The sequence below is a fragment of the Mastigoproctus giganteus genome, chromosome 8 (genome assembly GCF_048544385.1).
Source record: "Mastigoproctus giganteus isolate SK-2022 chromosome 8, ASM4854438v1, whole genome shotgun sequence".
NCBI lineage: Eukaryota > Metazoa > Arthropoda > Arachnida > Uropygi > Thelyphonidae > Mastigoproctus > Mastigoproctus giganteus.
The window spans coordinates 21,385,048-21,400,676 of NC_143582.1; the positions used below are offsets into that span (position 1 = coordinate 21,385,048).

The following is a 15,629-nucleotide window of genomic DNA, read 5'->3' on the forward strand; positions in this document are numbered from 1 at the left end:
ATAAATGAGGAAGAAGAAAAGTTGATTCTGAGTCTAAAATTGGACAGTAAAAGGATGTTGACTTGTTGCAGCACGTGTTTGGACTGGTTTTGAAGTTTTTTTTTTTTTTTTTTTTGATTTGGTAGTTGTTGGCGCATTGGCTTCTGTGGCCATATTGCACCTCCCAAGGTTTTTGCAGTACTTTGATCCAAGCCCGAGGCGGGAATCGAACCCGCGACCTTTGGGTTGCCGGGCAGGTACTTTACCCACTCGGCTAGCCCGGTCGGCTAGGTTTTGAAGTGAGAGCAGGAATCATAGCAGTCAGTTCAGAACAATGCCCATGGAAATATCTATAGAAAAGGTATGCAGCAGAAACAGAATGTCTATGAGACAGAGACTTTGTTAGAGATGAGTCATTAATTAACCTAACTGCCCACTTTTGAATGGAATCTAGAAGCTTGAGAGAGGTTTTGGGGGCACTGCTCCAGATGTGAGAACAATATTCCATAGTAGGGCGGATTTGCATTTTATACAGTGTGAACAGCTGTTTGGAAGAAAAGTAATGCTGAGAGTGAAAGAGAAAACCCAGTTTTTTTAGATGCAGAGGAAGCAATATTTTTAATGTGCTTATGCCAAGAGAGCAATTAGGAGTCAGGGTCATCCCTAATATGGATGATCTTGTCCGGGTTGTCAAATATAAGCTTAGGAGCAGAATAATCCTTTTTGTGAGATATAAGACAGGACTGAGTTTTGGAAGGATTGAAATCAACTAAGTTATCTTTGACCTGGAGGTCAGTATTTAAGGAATTGCTAGTGGATGTTCCAGAAGTTGCAGTTTGTGCAAGGCAAGGTTTCTCAAACTGTAAGGTGGAATGCAATGTGCTATGATTAGCAAAACTTTGGATAGGATTTCCAGTCAATGGAAGGTCATTAATATAAAAGAGGGAAAGAGTGTGAGAAAGAACTGCACTCTCGCATTAGTGGAAAGGCTGGAAGATAGAGCGCCGTCTATCACAACTCACAGTTGGAGAGAAAACTGGATACCCAATTACAAAAAACATTTGGCAAATCATAAGATGGAAGCTTATTTAGAAGACCTTTATGCCAAACACGATCAAAAAAAAAAAAAAAAAGCCTTTGAAATGTCAAGAGCAGCTGCTTGAGTTTCACCAAAGTTTTCCATTGAATATGTCCATAGATGGGTAACATAAGCCAGTATATCACCAGTGGATCAACACTGACAGAATCCATACTGGCAATCATTGATCAGATGGAAGGTTTTCTAGATAGTTTAAGGATGCTGTTATTCTTAATAAGTACATTTCTTTTGGCTGAATTCAAAGGATAAAACTGTTGAAATGTCTAATTGACTTGCACTGGCTGTTCCACATGAAAGGATGCTGTACAAAGTAGAGTAGTGAGTGTGGCATTAGAGACAAGTTACTACTATGAATAAGTATAAATGGGCACTGTTCTTTTTGACTAATGTCCTTCAGGGTTCAGTGCTAGGCCCCTTACTGTTTTTGGTATTTATTAATGAGACTGATGAAGGTCAAAGTTTGCAGATGATATAAAGGTTGGCAGGGTGGTTAACAACAGGAATTAGGATGTGCTACATCAACAAGACCTAGAAAATTTAGAAAGATGGACTGAGAAGTGGCAGTTGAGCTTTAACATTGATAGAAGCAAAATACTGCAGGCAATATTCATTGCCTGCAGTATTTTGCTGCAGGCAATGAATCAGCAATCCCAGAATAACAAAACCAATTGGGTGGTACACACCCAAAGTGGTGGAGAAAAAGACCTAGGAGTAATTGCATAGTCCAACTTGAAGTTCTATGAACAGCACAGACAGGTCATGTGGTTCTCATATGATATATAGGAATTTTGACAGCAGGTATAAGGCAGTAGTTAGGAAGCATTTTGAGTAATGTGTACAGGTCTGCCATACAAGCCTCATTTTAAGAAGGATGGGGATCTCTTGGAACAGTTGCAGAGAAGAGCAGCCAGATTGATCAAGAACACAAAAGGTTGAAAGGTACTCTTACCATAAAGGACTTCATTTTTAAAAAATGGCAGCATTTGAAAACTGGGCACCGATATGGAGACTTGATTGAAATGTTTAAGGTTTTAAATAGATTGAGTAAAATGAATGGTGATGGCATACTTACTCTTTCTTGAATAACCCATATAAAGGAACATAAATTTAAATTTAAAACAGGATGGTTGCAGGACAGATGTGTGGAAGTTTTCTTTCATTCAGAGAGTAATTGATTGTTGAAGCAAACCTCGATCTGGTATTCTGGAAGAGGGTAATTTAATAAATTTAAGGAAGGATTAGACAAATTATATGGACAAATATGTGGGTAATTTTTTTTTTTTTGTCTATTCTGTATAATTTATTCATTGCATCATATGCTATATTATTATTACTAATACTGATTACTGTTTTTGTGCCATATTGGCACAAATTTTGGGGCCATTCAGTCAGAATGAATCACTGTTGCTTTTCATCCTTCTACTCTCAATCACCATTGAAAGTAGTGCAGAAGGTTGTAAGATGTATACATTCAAAGAGTACACTGCATCTTAATTTTGGATAGTATCATGACAATAACAGCAGAAGTATACTAGTCAGTGAGAACCAGACCATACACAGTTCTTGGTATAGATTGTTGAACTGAAAAAGGAATTATTGCTACAGCTTTTGTCAAATATAGCCGTTCTCCAACTTATCCCTCATAAGGTCTTCTGTTAGTGTCTATGCAGTGGATGTTATTACTGTGCTCACAACCCAGGTTTTTGATTAGGGCACTATTCAAATTAAAATGGAAACCATCCAAGTTTACAGCGATTCCATCTCTTCTGAAGTAGAATGTGCTTCACAATGGTTATAATGCTCAATCTTCATAACGTCACACAATACATGCAATTCTTCTTCATTGTTTGGCGTGGTTTCCTGAATGATTATTTTGTTTGTGCCTACTTGTTGCGTGCTCATCTTAGAGATGAGGCCTATACTATCTGCATTTCCTTCACATTGAGCTGCCTAAGTTCCAGAAAGCTGCTCAGTGGTGAGAGATTAGTGATAGTCCAGTAACACAGTTTGTGTTTGTAAATTAAAACAATACAGAAACTGTTTTTTGTAGCTATTCAGCCTAAAATTTGCTTCATCAGGCTAATACTAATGACTTTTCACAAAATTACACTTGATCATTTAGCATCATCATTGTTGAATGTCTGTTGAGAGCTGGAGACAGAACAGCATACTAAAAACAGCTTTTAGGATATGATGTTCCCAAATTTCTGGCAGATTGCATTTCATTTATTCATCCCAGACTCATTTGCACATGATTATGTGGATGTCTTGGGTAAATGATCAGTTCTTGTCACCACTTCTGCATCATTATTTTCAGTGACTATTCTGTATCATCCTGAAGTCATCTGTTTATTAACTAAGATGAATTTATCGTGTTAATAAATGATAAATCGTCTTACCTAATAGGTTTTGGGGTGCGATCAGTTACTGTTCTTTTAGTGTCCTTTGTAATTTGTGTATGCTGAGTTCAAGTGGACATTCATTTTTTCACCAGCACATACAGACTTTTTTTGCAATGTCATACTCTGTATACTCGTTTTTATGTTTAAAAAACAAATACACTGAAAAAAACAGCATTTTTTATTATTAGGAAGTTGTGGACTACTGACCACTGATTTTTCTATATTATTGTGAACAGGGAATTTTCTATATTATTGTGAACAGAATCTTGAGAATATACAGATCAAGGAGGCATTAATATAAAAGTGGACAGCAGACTGATAGGAAGCATCATTCTCTGTACTGTTTTAATTTACACAGAACAGTCATGTTTATTTCTGTGTTTTAAGTTTCATAATGCAAAGTATGGCTGTATAAATAGACCTGACATTTGCTACATTTCTGTTAGATTTGTTGTAAAAAAGAAAAACATTACAGAATTTGTTTTGTTCATATTTCCAGAAGAAATTTGGTGGCCAATATAAACATGAGCTTTATACACAAAGTTTGTCATATTTGTGTTGTATTGCATTGAGGAAATGGAATCAAGGTAAGAAAAAGTTTCTGCTTTTGCAGTTCTCATGGCCTGGCATGAATTGAAAAGCTACAAAAAAGATGATTGCTATTCTTGCTTATCTAAACTTCAAGGCTTTAACACTAAAAATAAAAAGATTTCAAAACCTGCCAACTCTTCAGATTTAATCGAATTTCTGATAATCAGACTTGGCTGCTAGTTTATCAGTAAGTTTAATTCTGGTTTTTAGTTGAGTTTGTTATTTTTCAAATAGACTTATTTTTGATGTGAAAACATCTTTGGCGGCACCTACTAAATTTTTCCAACTGAAGTAAAACCGATTGGTAACGAAAATGTCAGATAGAAATGGTGCAGCTTCCTAAATGACATTAACTCAGTCACTAACATTGATTTGGTAGAGTAAGTAACAGGCATGAGCATAAAACGTTACATCATTCATAACTTCAGTTCTAGCTGTCCGATTTTAAAAATTTAAATGGTTTTGATTTTCATCAAAGATGTTTTCACATAAAATAAAACATCTGTCGTGCATAAATACACTCAAAAGTTGACCGTAGGTGGCTCTGTCTTGTTTAGCCTAAATATAGTGACTGGTTAGTAAAGCATGTTTTTTTTTTTTTTTTTTTTTGATCGAATACATACATACATATGATGTTTTATGTATACAAGGTGTCTCAAAAATACACGGCATAACTTCAGGAATGAGTTCCTCACATGTAGACAATAAAAATATTTTATATCAACATAGTTCCAGAAATGCTTGGTTTCCGAGTTTTGAAGGTCTGTCTATGACACTTAAATGTTCACATCGCCTTATACAGTTGTTCAAAATGTTCATCTTCTGCCTGAATACAGGCCTCACATCGACGTCTCATGGACTCGCAAAGACTATGCCAAATTCCTGGCATGTTTCGTATTGTTTCACAACCTGCCACAATTCGATTGTGGAGAGTTTCCACATCAGCTACCGGAGTCGAATACACCAATGACTTTAAATGGCCCCATAAGAAGAAATCTAGTGGGTTTAAATCAGTTGAGCGTGGAGGCCAGGCAGTTGGTCCACCTCTGCCTATCCACTGACCAGGAAACCTTTGATTCAGGTAATTGCGGGCTAGGTGGCTGAAATGTGCGTGAGCGCCATCGTGCATGAAGTGCGCTTCTTGATGAATGATCAGTGGCATGTCATCCAAGAAATCAGGCATGTTGTTTTCCAGAAAGTTTCTGTATGCCTGCCCTGTGAGTTTGTTTGGAAGTACATGGGACCCAAATAACTTATCACCAAAAACACCCACCCAGATGTTGAGGCTGAACCACTGTTGGCGATGTGATGGAAGAATTGCATGTTGGTTTTCCTCAGCCCATACATGCTGATTGTGAAAGTTTTGGATTCCGTCTCGTGTGAACTGTGCTTCATCTGTGAATATCACTAAGGCAGGAAAGTGAGGAGTTGTACCACACTGCTGCAAGAACCACTGGCAGAACATTACTTGCGCAGGATAATCTGCTGGTGACAAGGCCTGTACCCATTGCAGATGGTAAGGATACGGTTGGTGTTCTCACAAAACTCTCCAAATAGTCGAACAGCCAGTTGCATTACTATTCTACATGATTGAATTGCCAGTTGCATTGCTATTCTACATCTTTACTGCTGATTCCAGGAGTGGCATGCACAACATCCAAAATCTCCTCCTCCTCCACTTTTGGAGTCGTAGATCTTGGTCATCCTCTGTCGGCAGCATGACAGCAGTAAAGGTCCCATGTTCACAAAGGCAGCGATGGATACCTTCAAACGTTTTCCTGTCTGTACATCTTCATTCTGGGAACCTTTAGTGGTACAAATGATGAGCCTCCAGAGCACTGCCATCTGCCAAACCATACATAAAGTGCATATCTGCTTGCTCTTGATTTGAGTACATGGTCGGAATGAAAAACCACCAGATTCTGTCAGTTCATTGTGATAAAGGAAATCACCTGCAGGAGCTAAGACATTCTGGTTAATAACTCAGGAACCAAGCATTTCCAGAACTATATTAATATAAAATATTTTTATTGTCTACATATGAGGAACTCATTCCTGAAGTTATGCCGTGTATTTTTGAGACACCCTGTATATTCAACCATTTACCTGGTAATAAAAAAAAAAAAAATTAATGTTCATATATGGAGAAGGCGTTTATTTTTTGTTAATTTTACAGCTGAATTGTTCTTTGCTGCTTAGTACCTTATTGTTTGTCTGTAGTATTCATTATTTCTTAATTGTGAATTATAGGCCTAGCTTATAATAGTCAAGATTTAATGTGAAAAGGTTGTTATAATTACTTAAAATTAAAACATCAAGTGAAAAAAGCAAGCATCACAGCACTTTTTTTTTTTTATCCAAAGTGTTAATGCTGAGTTGGAATGGTTTTGTGCAGGACAAAAGCAACAGCTGTTTTGAATGAAATTACATTGGATACAATTGCTGAAGTTGTGCAGTGTTTCCAAAAATGGATCTTTTAGGCGCTGAGATTTATCCCATCGTTGTTTTATTTCGAAAAAATATAAAGAATTGTGACTACTCCACTTTTCATATCTGCTTTGGAGAGCGATCGACAAGATATGGGGAGTTTGATGGTTTCAGAATTGTCTTTGCTATTTAATATATTTGGCTGCAACAAGTCTGCCAATAAAGTGTATGGCATTCTTATGTACTATATTTCCTAGCCGTAAAACACACCCACATTTTAGAAGGCAAATTTTGAGAAAAAATATTTTATTGTATGTCTAAAACAAAGATTCACAAATACTTACTGAAAAAAAGTCAATGTAGAACAATGCTTTTAATTCATTATAGTAGAATGACAGAAATTTGTCATCACTACTATACACTTACCATTATCTTGGTCATTCACTCCTCATGCACTAATGTTATAAGATTTGTTTATTAGAGTTATCCAATGGCTGCAGTTGGTTAGGTCTCCTGGACTTAGAGCTACCTGCATAAGTAGTTCCACAACCATCCTTTTTTGTTACTTCAAGTGAACGGGTCAGACATTAAAAGCTATCATTTTCAGCTGGATGTTTTGACCATACTTTTTCTAGCCCTGGCTAGAGATAAAAACATTATTGTCCAAAGGTATACTCAGTATACCTTTGGACAATAAGTCACAGGGGAATTTTAGGAAACAATTTTCCAAGGGGAAAAAAAAGTACATCTTATGGTCAGGAAACTACTTTCTTTTATCACTTCTTGGAGAGAAGTGATAAAAGAAAAGAAAGGCTTCAGAGGTTTCAAAATTTTCATAGCAAAGAAACCAAGAAGATACTAAAACATGTCTGCACCAGGGAGCTTTCATTTAGTTAAAATTTGTATTGCTTAGTATTTTTAAGGATGATTACTCAAAATCCTTTATGTATCTGTTGGGCCTGAATTATACTCTATTCTAAATGTGAATGTACATCTATTTTCACCCAACTATGAAAAAGAAAGGCAAAAGAGTAACAATTGGGGGAAAAAAAAAGACAAATTCCAATCATAGCTAAATTTCAGCAGGAAAAGAATTGCCATTACATCATCAGGTAAGGAACAACCAGTTTTGAAAAATACTTTTCTAAGTTGTGAATAAAATGTGTTTCTTTTTTCTAATTTTACAGCATTTTGTATATTTCTGCTTAATATCATTGCCACCTTTGATAAACTGTTCTGACATCTCTACAAATTCACAGTTTAAGATCTTTTAATGGGACTGCTAAGAGAACTGTCCCCAAAATTATTGAAGCACAGTGCTTGAAATACATTATTACTCCATACATAATCAAAACAAGTGGAATGATTTGGCAGTTAGTTACCAAACACTTGTAGAAAAAGATGCAACAATTTTTTTTACATCTTTTTGGTCTGGCATATTACAGTGAGTCTATACAACCTTTTCTTATCACACAAGCCACAACACAGCTGCCTACATACTATTCATTTTATATGTGCAACTAATACAGAGGTACTGCCATGAAATTCTGATTTTTAAAGCAGCTGCTTAAAGTTTGAATGTGGGCAGAGCTCTTTATTTCATATAAAGTTCAAATTAAGTTTATGTAATTCCTTATAACATATGCAGAAAAAGTTGTTTCAAAAGTAAACTATATAAATATAAATGAAATTGCTTTCTTTTAGGTTCAGTGATGGAGAACTTCGCCAAAGAATACCTGGGACTTATACCAAGTAAATTTATACCCAGTCATGCATGTAAACTAGGAAATGAATTCAAATGCTACACTAATTATAATTTTGATTTTTATTGTAAAGAAACAAGCTAATAATTCTTGTAACAGAAAACAATCCAAGGTTTGTAAATAAACAATATTGCACCACTCAACTTGTATTTACAGTGTCATAATTTGTACCTACATCTTACATTAAATTTCAACTAATTAATTCTATAGCATGCGAGATATTAAGTAGTTTCTTGGGCATTCGTCTTGATAGATTGTCTATATCTGAAATAAATAAATAAAAACATGTTAACCATAAATTCATTTCTGAATGTTGCCTAAAAACTACTCTCATATACTATACTATAATCTTGGAGAATAAGCTACCTTTAGAATTCAGGATTAACATTTATAAAAGAAATATAACCTAAATATGAATCAATTTAATTTTCCATCACCCATACCCTCATGTGATTTTTGTGTGGCATCCCTTTTTTTTCTTTAACAATAAAAAATTAATTTTCAGCTTTTTTATTGAATTGAAAACTTGATTCTATTAATTATGATTTGCTAAATGCATTAAAAATATAAACAGAAATAAATGGCAGAAATCAATAATAATAGGTTTTTAATCATATTTTTTATAATTTTCAAGATCTACTGTCTCAGACTGAAACAACAATGCTTGCATGGCATCTGGCAGATGCAACATTAATATCTGTATTTTTGTCATGTTTAGCTGATGAAATCAAACCTCTATGACAAGATTAGACATCTGTCACTGGTATCTCACAGATGTCACGTAGGAATGGGAGTTGCTTTGAAGACATCAGTTACAATGCCAAACAAAAATTTAATGTCTCATTAATAATTCATAGTATGCTGAAATGAAAGCAAAAAATACTGTATAACCAGTTAGATATTCGTTGGGCAAAAGTACATCAGAGGATTTGATTTCATTTACAAATTTAAAAAACTAACAAAAATTAAAAAAAACTGGTGTGTGCCAGTCAAATGCCAAATTAGCAACAGCAGGTTAATGATATGTTGGAGGCCAAAAGCTGTCACACAAAATAACAAAATTTATTTATTTATATTTTTTTTTATGGCAAAGTTCTAGAAGGCAAACCAACTCTTTTTCTATATTCATATATTGGGTAAATGTATTAGCATATCAGAATTTGACCATAGTTGGTAAGCTTACAAGCAACAGTACTTTTTTGTTTGTAAGCTACTTTTAGTCATTGCAACTGACTTTTACATAACCTTTCCCACTGCCTCTGGTTTCCTTTCACTGGAAGTCTGTGTCTTGTTTGCTTAAATAAAGACACTTCTCTGCAAACTCATATCTTTACTGATATGAATGATGGAATACCATATGAAGTTGAAGCTTTTATTGAGTGGCAACTGTAATTGTTGGAAGTTTGTAAAATAGTTGCCAAATGACAGCAACAATACAGTTAGAAGTAAATAATTTCATAGATGCAAGGAGATAACTGAAAAAAAAAAAAAGACAGTGCAATGTAAAATAAGGTGAAATGCAATAAAGCATAATAGATTAAAATACAAATAAAGGTTGTGGAAGAGAAAAACAGTCATGTTACCTGCATGTGCAAGAATTCTGCCCTTCAACTCCATTATCAAGTTAAAATTTTTCAGTTTATCCTACCAATACTTTTTTTTTAGACATTCCACACTTTTTAGCAGTCTGTAAATTTTTATTTTAGCATATGTCACAATATCAGCTTTCTGATTAGCATTAGTAGAGGCATATGATGCAAGAAAGCAAGCTTATGCAGCATCAGCCAGAAAAAAAAAAAAAAAAACTTCCACTTCATCCCTCCGTTCGTTCGAAATACCTGTCCAGCTGAGCCTTAGATTTATTTAGGCTATCAACTTCAACAACAAGGGATGGAAGTCTGTTCCACTATCCAACTACCCGATGGCTAAAGGCAAATTTCCGAACATCTATCCTACATCTGTCTTTCCTCAATTTGAATTTATGCCCTCTCAGGTGATTTTTCTGAGCAAGAGGCAGAATCCCATCAGCATTGAGCATGCTCAAACCATTCAAGGCTTTATACACCTCTATCAGATCACCTCGCCGGTGCCTAGTCTCCAGACACTGTAATTTGCAAAACTTAAGCCTTTCTTCGTAAGAGCAACCCTTTGTTCCATTCACTAATCTTGTTGCCCTTCTCTGTACTCGTTCCAGCAGCTCTACATTCTTCTTGAAATGAGGCCTCCAGACCTGTATACAGTACTCAAGGTGTGGCCTGACCATTGCCTTGTACAAGGGAATAATCACTTCCTTATCCCTGCTAGAAAAATTCCTGTATATCATTGATAAGACACCATGAGCTACTCTTGCAGCCCGTCTGCACTACTCGAGAACTTCATATCTGCCTGCACAATTACCCCCAGGTCCTTTCCATTCTCTACCACTGTCAGTGTAGTACCACAGAGTTGATACGTTGCTCTGAGGTTGCTGTTTCCCATAAGTAATACAGTAATACCCCGACTTAAGATGCAGTGCAGGATCATCTAGACAAGACTGCAGCAATAATTCAGACACAGCATGGGTTTGTTAAGGGAAAGTCTTGTCTGACAAATTTGATTGGTTATTATGATGTGGTCACAAAGGAACTGGATGCAAAAAATAATTTTGATATCATATACTTGGATTTCAGGAAAGCTTTTGACACTGTTGCGCATGGAAGACTACTGTACAAATTGGAGCAGAATGGTATTAAGGGTAAGTTGCTACAATGGATAAAAGGATGGTTAAGTGGGAGAAGACAGAGGGTGGTAATCAATGGGTGCTGCTCTTCGTGGACTAATGTTATTAGTGGAGTCCCACAGGGTTCGGTGTTGGGTCCACTGTTGTTTTGTATATTTATCAATGATATTGATGAAGGTATATCAGGCTTAATGTCGAAGTTTGCAGATGACACGAAGGTTGGCAGGGTTGTTAATGACAGTAATGGCAGTGTGCTACTGCAACAGGATCTAGATAATTTGGGCAGATGGGCTAAGAAGTGGCAACTGAAGTTTAACCTTGACAAATGCAAAGTACTGCATATGGGTAGAAGTAACCCCAGAGAAACGTACCAACTGTGTGGTACTACACTTAAGGTGGTAGAAAATGAAAAAGACCTGGGAGTAATTGTGCAGTCAGATATGAAGTTTTCTGAGCAATGTAGACAGGCTGCTAGGGCAGGTCATGGGGTTTTGTCAATGATATATAGGAATTTTGCTAGCAGGGAAAAGGAGGTGATTGTCCCTCTGTATAAGGCAATGGTCAGGCCACGCCTTGAGTACTGCGTACAGGTCTGGAGGCCTCATTTTAGGAAGGATGTAGATTTGCTTGAGCGTGTACAGAGAAGAGCAACACGATTGGTGAGGGGAATGAAGGGATCCTCTTACCAAGAGAGGCTTAAGTTCTGCAAATTGCAGTGGCTGGAGACTAGGCACCTGCGCGGTGATCTGATTGAGGTCTATAAGGCCTTGAATGGGTTGAGCACGCTGAATTCTGATGGGATCCTCCCACTTGTTCAGAATACGAACCTACGGGGACATAAGTTCAAATTAAGAAAGGATAGATGTAGAATAGATGTGCGGAAATTTGCCTTTAGCCAGCGGGTGGTTAATTGCTGGAACAAACTTCCATCTGTCGTTGTGGAAGTTGATAGGTTAAATAAATTTAAGGAGGAACTGGACAGGCAATTGGAGGGTATGGTGTGATTTTTTTTTTTTTTTTTTGGCTGATGCTGCATAAGCTCCTACACTTGCTTTCTTGCATCAAGTGCCACTACTACTACTACTACTACTACTACTACTACTTACGCGAACTCGGAGTTACGCGGTTCTTGATTTTTTCGTTTGGCAACGCTGCCGCCCACTATCTTCAAGGTCGTTTTTCATATGTTATCGATATACGGTGCGACGGCGGAGAATGAGAGCGAAAGATGAACAAAATTCAACTTTGCTGCTTTTATGTTTTTTATATCAGTGAAGGGGAAACACATTTCACCATAATAACGTAAAAACCAACACAATTCCAGCTATCGGTATAATCGCAAATGCAATTAGATCGAGTTTACTACCAGTTTATAACAGATTTCACTAGCAGAAACGCAACTGGATTTTTATTGTTTTATGGTAGTAACCCCTAGAAATGTGAGGTGTTAATAGTGTATCTCTGCCTTTATGGTGTTGTTTCAGTTGCTACATGCACGCAGCTTTGTTTATGTGTATCAAGCGTGCCTCCTTGTTTTGTAATTGTGCTTTATTCCCTAAAAATGAGTAAAATACTTAATTAAAAGGTGTGAAAAAGAAGCGTCCTGGTGAAGACACTGCAGATTCAGAGAGAAAAAGAAAAGCAATTATCGATAAACAGAGGCGGACTGGATCAAAAATTCTTACCTGGGAAAATTTATAGTGGCCTCATACTATGGTTTATGGCCAAAAATCACACCGGCCCACCGGGGTTTCCCCGGCAAGGCTTATGGCCAGTCCGCCTCTGTCGATAGAGAAAAAATATGAAATTGTGAAACGCTTTGAGCGAAATGAAAGACCATGTGATATTGCACATGCTACAGGCCTAAATGAAGCAACGGCGAAAAGCATATGACAATTGCAAACTTGACAGGTTGAAAATTGAAAAGGGCTCAATTGTAAAGGGCTTAAAAATTTTAGAAAACATAGACTCCAACGAAGAACGCGTTATAGCTACAAAGCAAGGAATAAAAAAATTATTAGCTTGCTACGAAGAAAATTCTGCGTGAAAAAAAGAACGCGCTGTGCCGTCAGACGAATTTGTTAGATTTTATGAAGCCATCGACATCGAAATAACTTTTTTACGTAAGTCATTTGTTTTTTTAATACATATTTTGTATTAATATGTATAAAGAACTGCAATTTTATTAATATTTTTCTTCTAAACTAGTGTTTTTGTTAGTCCTTGGTCCCAATTAAGCAAAATTTATATGTATTTATATGCAAAGTTGTACCCCGACTTACGCGATTTTCGTCGGACCCACCTATCGCGTAACTTCGGGGTATTACTGTACTTTACATTTGTCAATGTTAAACTTCATTTGCCACCTCTCAGCCCATCTGCTCAAGAGCTTTCCAGATCCTGTTGCAGCAGCATAGCATCAGTAGTGTCCTTAACAACCCTGCCAACTTTTGTATCGTCTGAAAACTTGGACATTAAGCTTGATATATCATCATCAATATTATTTATAAATACAGAAAACAATAATAGACCCAACACTGAACCCTGAGGGACTCCACTGATAACATTAGTCCACGATGAGCAGTGTCCATTGATTACCACTCTCTGTCTTCTCCCCCTCAACCACCCCATTACCCATAGCAGCAATTTGCCTCCAATGCCACACTGCTCCAATTTGTGCAGCAGTCTTCCATGTGCAACAGTATCAAAAGCCTTTCTAAGATTCAAGTATATAATATCAAAGTTATTCCCTGCATCCAGTTCTTTTGTGACTGCATCATAGTATCCAATCAAATTGGTCAGGCAAGACTTTTCCCTTAACAAAACCATGCTGTGTCCGAGCTATAACTGAAGTCTTGTCTAGATGATCCTGCAGTGCTTCTTTAACCAGTGCCTCCATTAATTTTCCTGGAACAGAAGTTAAACTCACAGGTCTATAATTACTTGTGTCAGCCTTTGATCCTCCTTTGTGAATTGGGGTCACATTTGCACATCTGCAGTCTATGGGTACCTCCCCTGAGTCCAAGGAAGCTCTCATAATTATGGCTAAGGGTTTGCTTACTTTCTTTGCTGCCTCCTTTATATAACTGGATAGATCCCATCCACCCCAGGTGCCTTTCTTGTGTTTATCTTCAACAATTTCTCCTCCACGTTACTCTCAGTTATTACAAGATTATCTAGCTTACTGCCATAGTTGAATAACCTCTGGCATTCCCCTCGCTGAATAACTCCTCATGTGTGAATGTCGATGCAAAATATTCATTTAGTTTGTTAGCTACCTGAGCAGGATCATCAACATTTGAACCATTGAGATCAAGTGGACCAATCTGATTCATCCCCTTCCTTCTAGAGTTTACATAAGTAAAGAACTCTTTGCTGTGTTTCTTTGCACCCCTTGCCAAAGATTTCTCGTAATCTGCCGTCGCCTGCCTAACCTCCTTTGTAACTTGGTTACAGATCAACTTATATCTATCATAGGCTTCTGTGTCACGTGTTAATTTATATGTATCCCAAGCATTTTTCTTCACTGCCATATGTCTCATTAGTTCATCTGACATCCATTTAGGCCTAAATCTTGAACAATATTTCTTAGTTGGTATGTAAAGCCTAGTAGCTTCCAAGATAAGTTCTTTGAATGCTTCCCATTTTGAATTTGTTGTTGGTAACATCATCAGTTGGTCCCACTGTATAGAATTTAAATACTGTCTCAGACCATCGTAGTTGCCTTTACGAAAGCAATAACCCTTCCCTTTACCCCTGATGGTAGTTACCTCTTTGAGTAAATCCCACTTCAGCACACTGTGATCACTGCCACCTAGTGGTTCCTCTATCTGCAGATTCTTAATGCATGAAGAATCACTACTGATAATCAAATCAAGAGTATTACTCCCTCTAGTTGCCTCCCGAACATGCTGATGTAGAAAACAATCATGCAATAAATCCACAAAAGCCTTGTTAGTGTGTGAGTGACCAACCCACAAATTCCAGTCAATATCTGGGATATTGACTGGACAATATCATTACCTGATTAATTTGTGTTATTATGTCTATACACTGTTTTCTTATTTTTGTTTTTAAGTTCTCTTTTCATCTCTTTTTAACACTCAACTACAAGTGACACTTTCTGATCCTATCGAAAAATTGTCCATTCTGAGATGGCTATAGTATATTTATAGAAAGTCGGTTATTGGCTCAATTTTAATGGAAGATTAATGGCACCTCAGCCTAACAAGGAATTAAGCAGTATATATGCAAGAATACTGGCTCAATTTGTATCATCAGTACTAACAGTGCCAACAATTTTTTTCTTGATTTCTACGGCCACTCCAGAAACCATTTCATATGGTTCTTAAATGAAATTTGATTAGCAAACGTTTTCTCCAATGAAGCACACAAAAAAAACAAATCAAAAGATTAAACTAAACTTTACCTATTTATTTTTCATTTAGAATTTATTATTACAAGTCCAACAACCTTCTGATGTTGTTGACAAACTGCTCTAAACAACTAGGAGATATTTTGAGATTTCATTCCACAATAAAACTGATGTGTTGTTTTTACTAGGTTGTTTATATTAGGCTAATTATCAAAGAAAATGCAGGCAGCATAAAGCCATTTATGAAAATCGAAGGACTTTTCCCCTTAAACAG

The 15,629-nt window shown here is 36.6% G+C and overlaps 2 protein-coding genes across 2 annotated transcripts in view; one reads left to right on the forward strand and one right to left on the reverse strand.

The window, feature by feature from the left end:
* The window catches only part of LOC150081329 (EEF1A lysine methyltransferase 1), a 39,550-nt gene extending 31,156 nt beyond the window's left edge, over window positions 1-8,394 (forward strand). The window contains exon 5 of the mRNA XM_090379189.1: window positions 8,203-8,394. Coding sequence (XP_090235315.1) covers window positions 8,203-8,345 — 143 coding nt within the window. The 3' untranslated portion in view covers window positions 8,346-8,394. The remainder of the gene's footprint in view (window positions 1-8,202) is intronic.
* The window catches only part of LOC150081330 (mitochondrial pyruvate carrier 2-like), a 29,774-nt gene continuing 22,450 nt past the window's right edge, over window positions 8,306-15,629 (reverse strand). Inside the window, exon 5 of the mRNA XM_090379190.1 lies at window positions 8,306-8,525. Coding sequence (XP_090235316.1) covers window positions 8,483-8,525 — 43 coding nt within the window. The 3' untranslated portion in view covers window positions 8,306-8,482. The remainder of the gene's footprint in view (window positions 8,526-15,629) is intronic.